At 37.5% G+C, this 9,940-nt stretch overlaps 1 protein-coding gene across 4 annotated transcripts in view; it reads left to right on the forward strand.

The window, feature by feature from the left end:
• The window catches only part of LOC107002274 (protein ENHANCED DOWNY MILDEW 2), a 12,893-nt gene extending 5,914 nt beyond the window's left edge, over positions 1-6,979 (forward strand). For 2 of the 4 annotated variants that reach the window (XM_015200225.2, XM_015200226.2), the window contains exons 13-19: positions 2,365-2,457; positions 4,084-4,125; positions 4,445-4,555; positions 4,700-4,771; positions 4,884-5,002; positions 5,087-5,150; positions 5,254-6,600. In XM_015200225.2, the coding sequence (XP_015055711.1) occupies positions 2,365-2,457; positions 4,084-4,125; positions 4,445-4,555; positions 4,700-4,771; positions 4,884-5,002; positions 5,087-5,150; positions 5,254-6,600 (1,848 nt within the window). Of the gene's footprint in view, positions 1-2,364; positions 2,458-4,083; positions 4,126-4,444; positions 4,556-4,699; positions 4,772-4,883; positions 5,003-5,086; positions 5,151-5,253 lie in introns of all 4 variants that reach the window. The other 2 variants (XM_027912047.1, XM_027912048.1) reach the window with 2 other exon arrangements.
• The last annotated feature ends 2,961 nt before the right edge of the window (positions 6,980-9,940 follow it).

A 9,940-nucleotide genomic window follows, 5' to 3' on the forward strand; every position in this document is an offset into this window, starting at 1 on the left:
CCCCCCCCCCCTCTCTCTCTCTCTTCAAACCAAATAAAGATAGTGATATTGTTGAGGGATGTGTATTTATGGGAATATTGTAGTATATAATATGCTTACAGGATCAAAAAATATTTGTGAGACTGTTTTCAAAAGGCCCTCGACTCATGTAACGCAACTCAAATCAGTTTGTAAGAGAAAACACCTAAGTAAAGAAAACAACGAATAATAAATAAAGCATTACATGATATTAGAATAATAGGAACAAGAACAACAAACGAATGCTATAATCGAATGACAACAAAACAACAAGTACTAACAAAATTGAAGGACAAGAAACTATGAGAATATGGTTAATAGTATTGGTATGAAATGAAAAACATGTACAATGATCTTTCTACCACCATGCCTATCTCATATATAAGAGGGACACCACTTAATATCTACTAATCTTCTATCTAACTTGTGACTTCCACATCCTTCTATCTAAGGTCCTATCCTGTCCTTGATTAGCGAAGATGCGCCATATCCTATTTAATCACCTCATTTTCTTTTCAACCGTACCTCTTATCTCATTTAAATCCACCAATATTAACCTCTCACACGTCCTTACTCTTGTGCCGCTGCATCTCTTCTTCACATGCTTGAATAATCTTAATCTCGCTTCCTCACCTTGTCCACCATGGATGTTCACTCCCACCTTGTCCTAGATATCTTCATTCTTGATCCTATCCCTTTTTGTATGCCCATATATTCAACTTAATATCCTCATTTCCGCAACTCTCATCTTTTGAACACGAGGGTTTATTAGTTAGCCTACACTCCCTTCCATACAACATAGCCAACTTAACCACCACTCTGTGGAACATACATTTGTGTTTTAGTGGTACTTTCTTTTATCACAAGACTCTAGAGGTGAGCCTCCATTTGTCTGCCTTGCACCTATACACGGTGTAATTGCACCTATACACGGTGTAATTGCACAAGTGGGGTATGGGGAGCGTAAGATGTACGATGACCTTATCCATAATGTGGGGTGGAGAGGTTGTTTATGATAGACCTTCGACTTAAAAGGTAAGCTATCGAAGAGTGGTCATGACATTCTTGATGCATGGGTGGCTTGATCAATTGTTTCTCTAGTGTCATTTCACCATTTGATGCACATTGTTGGTTCCTTCTGTACCTGTTTTCAAGAAGTATCTTCCAAAAGTAAATATGTGGTCACAAGTTGCGGTGGTCCCTTGCGTGAAACACGTGGAGGTAGAGAGAAAGATGGAAAAGGATACATATATGTCACACCAAAGATTTTGGATCTCTCTTTACTATTAGGGATCGTTTGGTAGGGTGTACAAGAATAATTCTAAATAGAATATATTAGTTATGCTTGCATTAATTTTGCAAAGATTATTTATTATGCATTGTTTAGTTTGATGTAATATAATAGCATGCATTGCATAGTTTTTAAAAAAATATGTACAAAAATACCCTTCACAAATATGGCGCAGAAGATGTAAAGAAGATTTTGAGGGGCAATTGAGTCTTTAACCATACTAATGTGTGCATTAAATCTCCTTGCGTTACTAATTTCATCAATTTTCATGTATTATACACTCCTCAATACTCAATTCTCAATAGAGTGTGTAACTAATGCACATAGGCTGAAAGTATATCAAACAAGGTACTAAAATACATACACAAAGCTAATCCATGTATTATTTTTTTCTAATACACACTACCAAACAACCACGTAATGTAAATATATCAGTAATAAAATCAGCATTTGCTCATAGTGGGTTTGATAATTGTAATTTGTGTTTGGTTGCTTTATATAAATAATTAGTATTTTGGTTTATCTCTTGTGAAAATTACTTCATAGACTAATGGCCAATCATTTCTTCCCGAATTAGTTGTGGTATATAAGCACTTCTTAAAAAATAAATTTCAGTAGCATTTGTCAATAACTGAATCTGCTTGAATGTTGATAAATAAGGCTAAAGATAACAATATGGAACTGGTGGTTTGATTGGTTAAGTTTCTTTTGTTTTAAATGGATAGAAATGTTTCAATATTAAGTTTTATTCTGGTCTTCCAATTAAATAGCTGGCTTTCTTTCTGCATATTTAGATGGCTGTTTGGTGATTTGTAGTGCTGAAGTATTAATCGATTCTGCACAACTAGGTCTATGCATCTTATATTAGCTGTTCTCGTGGGTTCAAGTGTTCATTGCACTTTCAACAGGACTCGATGCCAGTGGTTGCTGAAATCTTACCTCTATTCGCTTTCTATATTGTTCTTCTGACTTTATATTGTGTCCCAAATTTCAAAATTTATGTTGAATGCCTTTTGGGCTCTTCCCTAATTGTATGAATTCTTCTTATTTTGTAGAGCAAGCTCCGAGTATATCTTGCTCCATTTCTATATGGCATGCGCTATACGTCCTATGGTCGCCACTTTACTAAAGTGGAGAAGCTTAGAGAGGTGAGCTTAGCCTTCAAACATATTTGTTGTCAGAAGATATTCTTAATGTGTGTGATTTTACCTCTCTGCCTGGTGGTATCCGAAGGTGAGCCAGAAAGAAGATTAAGTGCCTTGAAGTTTAAGGGCTTTTAAATTTGGGTTTGGTGTGGGGGATGGGAAGCTCCTCTTTACTAATTTGTCATTCCATTTAGCTCCTTCTTAAGGTAGTATAAAATAAGTTGGTGATGTCCGTTAGCTTTTCCCTGTTTGTAATATCATTGCCTACTGGCCCCATTTTCCCTTTCTTGGTTATTGTTTTAGAACTTCCATTTCCTAAGGTGACATACTGCTCTTTAGGGGTGTCATCATGTGATTATTCAGTGGGAGTTTCAATTATGCAAAGCTTTTTGTTTTTTTGGGCTCAACTTCTTTTTGATCGTTATATCACGTCTCTTGAAAAAATAAGGTTTACACAGGAATGTTAAAAGAGGAACTCCTGCTTGTTCTTGTTACTTCAGAAAAAAATTGTATTTAGGAACTCTTGTGGTCTACTAATGACTGACTTACAATGAATCTCAGTGTTCAGGAGATCAAAAGTTTGCATATCTTGATACGACAGATTTGTAAGTACTTGTTTGTCTTCGTGGGAGTTTATGTTATGACCGCTCTAGAATTTCCAGCCATAGTATGGTGCATCATTTTCCCTTTTTATTTTATAGTAAGGAGCAATGCATTATATAAAATTGCTATTTTCCCACCTCTCCCAAAAACATAGAGAAGTAAAAGAAAAAAGGGCAAAATTTACGCTTTCTAGGTTTAATGACACATCTTCACTTTCTGGCTGGTACATTTTCAGCATTGATTTTACTTTGATCATGATCTGGTATATTCTCTAAGTGCATTTGCATGCCAATCATCAGATTGTAGAGTGTCATCACTCATCACCACACAGGGATTCGCAAGCTTGGTTGAGTTGAGTGCATCATTATTTTCATATTAATTTTTTCTAATGTTCAGTGGATCATACAAGGAATGCTATCCTATTCCCACCTCTTGCAAATGCGAAGAAAAAAAATGCACAAAACAACTCGCTATCTTTCAATATTTCCACTTATGCACCTTCTTGTTGGATCATTTGAGCTATGATTTCTCTTAGGGATGTACATAAGGCAGGGCATGGTGGGGTAGGGAAAGACAGCTGATGTATCTCTACACCTTCTGGTTGGATCACTTGAGCAGTTATTTCTCTTGGTGATGTAAACAGATCTCTCACTAGGATAGACATAATGAATAATAGCTTAAGAAATTTTCGTTGTTCATTGTATTGAAACGTCACAGTAATTCTATTTGATATTAATAACAAAAATGACTGAAAAACACTGTCGATCACTATAAATTATATTGTCTCACCGTAAGAGAAGTAGTACTGACTTAATGGGGTTTTCATGAGAAGTAGGCTATTGGTTCCTATCCACTTTCGTGCTTGGACCTGTTTTTCTTCAAAACCCACCACCTTCCCTCCCTTCCCCCTTGGCCATGATCTATGTGGTTTTCTCTTAAGTGCATCTTATTTCATGTCTGCTCATCAGGCTGTAGTGTCTCTACCTGCTATATTTACTTGACTGAGTGCGTGATTCTACTGTGCAGATCGTCGATATGCTTCATTGGTATGTTCGAGATGGTGATATGGTAGGAATCTGTGCTGGCCTTATGTTTTATGAGTGGAACTCTTACCTACTTTCAGTACAATAATGTTCTCATTCTGTGAAGTGGCTATAATTCTCCAACTTTATTCATTGATTTTCTTCTATGCTAGTACTTTAATAGGGGAAACACAAATCATCTGTGTTGCTCCTGTTGTACTTTGGAACATGATTAATTGATGCCCAATACTGTGAGTTGTAAATCTGCCAGGATCGTGCTATTTATGATTTGTAAACTTTCTAAGATTGGACAAGCTCCTTTGTTAGCCGGCAATGGATTAAAGTTTTTGGTGTTTGTTGAGCAGATTGTGGACTTCTGTTGCGGCTCCAACGATTTTAGTTGCCTCATGAAAAAGAAGCTGGATGGAATTGGGAAGGGTTGCTTGTATAAGAATTATGATTTATTCTCACCAAAGGTGAATTATTTTCCTTGTTAAGTGCATGTTTCAGGTGGAAGATGCCTAAGGAATGATTATAGATGTCCAAGCTTTGACGAGTGACTGTCTATATGCCTAGGTGTTTTGCACATTACTTATTGCAGTTCCTTGTCCTTCCTGCAGAATGATTTTAATTTTGAGAAGAGGGACTGGATGACTGTCAAATCAGACGAATTGCCTGAAGGATCGAAGTTGGTAGGAAACAAAATTTCTTAAGAGCACAACATTGACAGATATATACCAGCTCCATTATTAATTAGTTTCACCATACATTGCTTGGACTTACATTTTTTACCCCTTGGTGTAGATCATGGGGCTGAACCCTCCTTTTGGGGTCAATGCTGCTCTTGCTAACAAATTTATTAACAAAGCACTTGAGTTTAAGCCAAAGCTTCTTATCCTCATTGTTCCAAAAGAGACGGAACGGTATTTGCATCTCTTTTATTTGTGTGAACTTTTTCTTCTTTCTTCTCTCTCTGATTTTGGTAAAACTTATTCTATTTGAACCAGGTTAGATGTAAAGAGGTCTCCATATGATCTAATTTGGGAGGATGATACGTTGCTTGGTGGGAAGGTAAACTGTTTCTCCCTTTTTTTGTGAGTTGTTATTAAGACAAATGTATTATTAACAACATGAGAAGTAAAGTGTCTAGTGGCTCATCCGTATTCCTTTCCAGTCATTTTATTTGCCTGGGTCTGTTGATCAAAATGACAAACAAATGGACAACTGGAATGTGAGTGCACCACCGCTTTATCTTTGGAGTCGCACTGATTGGACAACCATCCATAAAGTAATTGCTCAACAGCATGGCCACCCGTCCAATATAAAATTAGAAGAAAATTGCTCCCACACAACTGCCCATCGTTCACTGAAACATGAAGAAGATGTGTCGACAAGGATCAATAATGACACTGGTTTCGAGGATATGAAGCAACATCAGCAACAAGAATACAAGGAGAGATCACGGAATAACAGTGGAAAAGAAGTTAGTGATAAACGGATCCATGGGAAGAAAAACTCTGATGAGAAGTCAATGCATGGGAGTGAGGATATAATCAAGAGTAAATCTGATAAGAAGTCAATGAGAGAGAGTCAGGATAGAAGCAAATATCAAAGAGTTTTGGATGAAAAATCAAGACAGGATAAGTCCACAGCGAAACGTAAGAGAGAGTTGGATGAAAAAGCAACAGATGACAAGTCTATAGGGAAAAGATCTCTGTCTTCCTCCCCCAACATGACCTATCATAAGTCGCTTGATCGCACAATATCGTCTTCAGATGAGAATGAACACTATCAGCGTTTTGCAGGTCAAAGTGCTGCTGCTTCACTGAGAGAGCAAGAGACAGGGTATGGGGTACATCAGGATAGGGATTTTGAAAGAAGGCACATCTTACGAACTGAAGAGCCTTATTCAGGTTTAACTCACCAATATCCTCAGTCTGCTAGTTCTGGTCCTGAATATATGGGGCACAGGGTACATCAGGACGGTGACGTGGCAAGAAGGAATGGCTTGCCAATGCAGGAGCCTTATTCGAGCTTAAATCACCAGTATTCTCAGTCTTCTAGTCCTGGTCGTGAGTATGCATTCAGGTCTTCAGATGAAAGATTTGTGGGCTACCAGAGAGATCATGCAGATATACCTGGTTATAGACCATACACCAGTCACTCAAATGGCGGGATGTATGCAAGGGAGTCAGATGTCCGACCACAGGGTAACCTTTATGGGCAGCTGGGTGATGGGTATTTGCCTCCCAGAAGTCACTATGTAGCAGGTGCTGGCCCTGGATACCGTCCGAGTCCAACTGATCCAACATATGGAGTGATCAATACGCCTGTGCAACAGTACGCTCCACAGGATGAGTTATATCCTGGTAGGATGAGTAGCATGGGATCTGAAGGCAGAAGAGACATCTACGGTGGTGGAATTGCTCGACCTGGGTTTCAAGGTAACTCATTGGGCTTTGCTCCAAGGCCTTACCAGCCCTATTCACAGCAGAATTCGTCAGGGTGGCTTAATGAGTAGGATAGGCAGTGGCTCTGGTTGGTTTGCGGAGTGTTGAAGATGTATCCTATTTATGTTTTCACAGTTTCCGCTTATTTCATCCTTTATCCGACTTCCTTTTTTTTCCCGCATTTGTTTTCAATCAGTAGTACTAAGAAATGAAGGCATTATATGTGTAAAGTAAAAGGTAGAAATGCACAGGAAATTATGCTCATACTTCCTCTAGGGGTTTCTTGTTATGTAAATTTATTTTGTTCCTTAGTGCACCTTCACTTGAACCACTTCCTTAAGTGGTGAAAATGAAGACATTGTGTTCGGCTTTGAAGTGGATAAACTTGGGTGAACTTTTGCTTTCAATTTGAATATCATAATTCTTAGTAATCTTGGAATTTAGCATCGAGAGGATGGCTATTCTTGTTATATGTTTTGTTTTATCCAGGTATAGCTAATCCTTTGGTTTACTATTTGAAATTAGATGTAGTAGTTCCCTAATTTGGCAATTATTTATTTCCATTAGGGAGATTTTATCAATTTTTCATGTGTGTTAGCTCATGTATATTTTAGTGAATGATTTTCATATGATTTTATTTTGCGCATCTTTAGGAAACCATCCTTAAAGAGTTGAGGGAGTAGTATGTACAATCTCATTATCATTTGAGTTCATTTTGGGCATTTTGGGGACCAATTTATAAGAATTGAACCACTTTCTTAGTTTTTTTATGTGTTACCCCATGAATATTTTGGTGACGTAGTTTTTAGATGAGTTTTTTTGCGTAACATTTACGGAATTCTTCATAGGGAGTTGGAGGGAGAAGTATGTACGATCTTATTATCTTTTGAGTCCATTTTGGTCACTTGGGGACAAATTTGAAGGAATTAGGCGGCGACTTTTTCAATTTTTGTGTGTTAGTCCTTGACTATTTTAGTGAGTTCATGAATATTTTGGTGATATCAATTTTACAGTTTCACTATTTATTGAGTCCAGTTTGGACATTTAAAGGCGAACTTACAAGAATTAGGCGACTTTCTTATTTTTTCGTATGTGTTAGCCCATGAATATTTTGGTGATATAACTTATCGAGGATTTCTTCACAAAATCCTTACAGAACCTTTTGTAGGGTATTGGGGGAGCAACACGTATAGTCTCACCATTTTAAAGTTCATTTTAGGCATTTAGAGACCAAGTTACAGGAGTTAGGTGATTTTCTTAGTCTTCGTGTATGTTAAGACAATGAACATTTTGTAATACGACTTCTAGATGATTTCTTTGTGAAAACTTTATGGAACTCTCTTTAGGGAGTTGAGAAAGCAGTAAATACAATTTCACATTTTAAGAGTTTATTTTGGACATTTAGGGGACAATTGGCCAAAACAACCCATTAAGACGTTAGATATGGAGCCATTTCACCATGACAACTAAAACAGTAGGTAAACCCCATTTTGTCAATTTTCGTGTACTATATAGTTCACAGATTTTTGGTGATCCAGAACTCCGACGTTTTTTTTGCCCAAATTTTTCTTGGATGTCCGTTAAGACATTATTTATGGAACCAGTTGGCCCTGACGGCCAAAAACGCCCACTTTAAAGGTCAAACAAACCCCGAAAAATGCAAAACCCTCATTTTGGCAATTTTCGTGTGCAAGTCCGCAATCTTTTTTTTTTGGTGATAACGAATTTCAACGTCTTTTTTGCTCAAATTTTTGGTGGATGTCCGTTAAAACGTTAACTATAGAGCTAGTTGGCATTGACGGCCAAAACGATCCACTTTAAGGTTAAACAAGCTCTAGAGTTGGTAAATCCCCCATTATGCCGATTTTCGTGTGCTATAGTCCATGATTTTTTGGTGATCCAGAATTCCGATTTGTTTTTACCCAAAATTTCCATGGACGTCCGTTAAGACGTTAGCTATGGAGCATGTTGTCACTAACGGCTAAAACGACCCATTTTCAAGGTCAAAAGAGCCCCGAAATAATCCATGGATTTTTCGTGATTCAAAATTTCAACATCTTTTTCGCCCAAATTTTTTGTGGACGTTCGTTAAGACGTTATCTATGGAGTCAATTGGCCCTGACGGAGAAAACGACCCATTTTGAAGATCAACTGAGCCCAGAAGAAGGTAAACCCCTCGTTTTTTTGATTCTCATGTGCTAGTCCATGAATTTTTGATAATCCAGAATTTCGCGTCTTTTTTGCCCAAATTTTTTGTGGACATCCGTTAAAAATTTAGATATTGAGCCAGTTGGCCCAGACTGCCAAAACGACCCATTCTAGAGGTCAAAAGAGTTCCAAAGCAGGTAAACCCCATTTTGCCAGTTCTCATGTATTATAGTCCACAAATTTTTGGTGATTTAGAATTTCGATGTCTTTTTTGCCCAAATTTTTTGTGGTTGTTCTTTAAGACGTCATCTATGGAGCCAGTTGACCCCGATGGCAAAAATGATCCATTTTGAATGTCAAACAAGCCCAGAGCAGGTACACCCGCTATTTTGTCAATTTTTATGTGCTATAGTCTATGAATTTTTGATGATCCAGAATTCCAACATCTATTTTGCCTAATTTTTTTCGTGGACATTCGTTAAGGCGTTACTTATTTAGCCAATTGGCCTTGACAGTCAAAACGATCCATTTTCAAGGTTAAATGAGCCCCGAAACAGGTAAATCATTTTTTGCCAATATTCGTGTACTATAGTCCATGGATTTTTGGTGATCAGAAATTTCAATGTTTTCCTGTTCAATTTTTTCGTGGACATATAATAAGACGTTAGCTATGGAGTCAGTTGGCCCTGACGGACAAAACAATCCATTTTGAAGTTCAAACGAATCCTAAAGCAGGTAAACCCCATTTTCATAATTTTCATGTGCTATATAATCCATGTATTTTTTTGGTGATCGAAATTGAGACGCTTTTTTTTTCCAGTTTTTTGCGGACATTTGTTAAAACATTAGCTATGGTGACAGTTGGACCTGACGTCCAAATTATCCCATTTTAAAGGTCACAGGAGCCTCAGACTAGGTAAACTCTTCATATTGCAAATTTTCATGTGGTATAATCCATGTATTTTTGGTGATTTAGAATTCCGACGTCTTTTTTGCTCAAATTTTTCTTGGACGTCTGTTAAGACGTTAGCTATGGAGTCAGTTGTCCTGACGATCAAAAAAACTCATTTCAAGTTCAAGCGAACATCGAAGCAGGTAAACCCCATTTTGCTGATTTTTATGTACTATAGTCCATGGATTTTTGGTTATCCAGAATTTCGACGACTTTTTTGCCTAAATTTTTTATGGACATCCGTTAAGACGTTAGTTACAGAGCCAGTTGGCCCAGACGGCCAAAACGGCCCATTTTGAAGGTCAAACGAG

This window comes from Solanum pennellii, chromosome 10, assembly GCF_001406875.1.
Source record: "Solanum pennellii chromosome 10, SPENNV200".
Lineage (NCBI taxonomy): Eukaryota > Viridiplantae > Streptophyta > Magnoliopsida > Solanales > Solanaceae > Solanum > Solanum pennellii.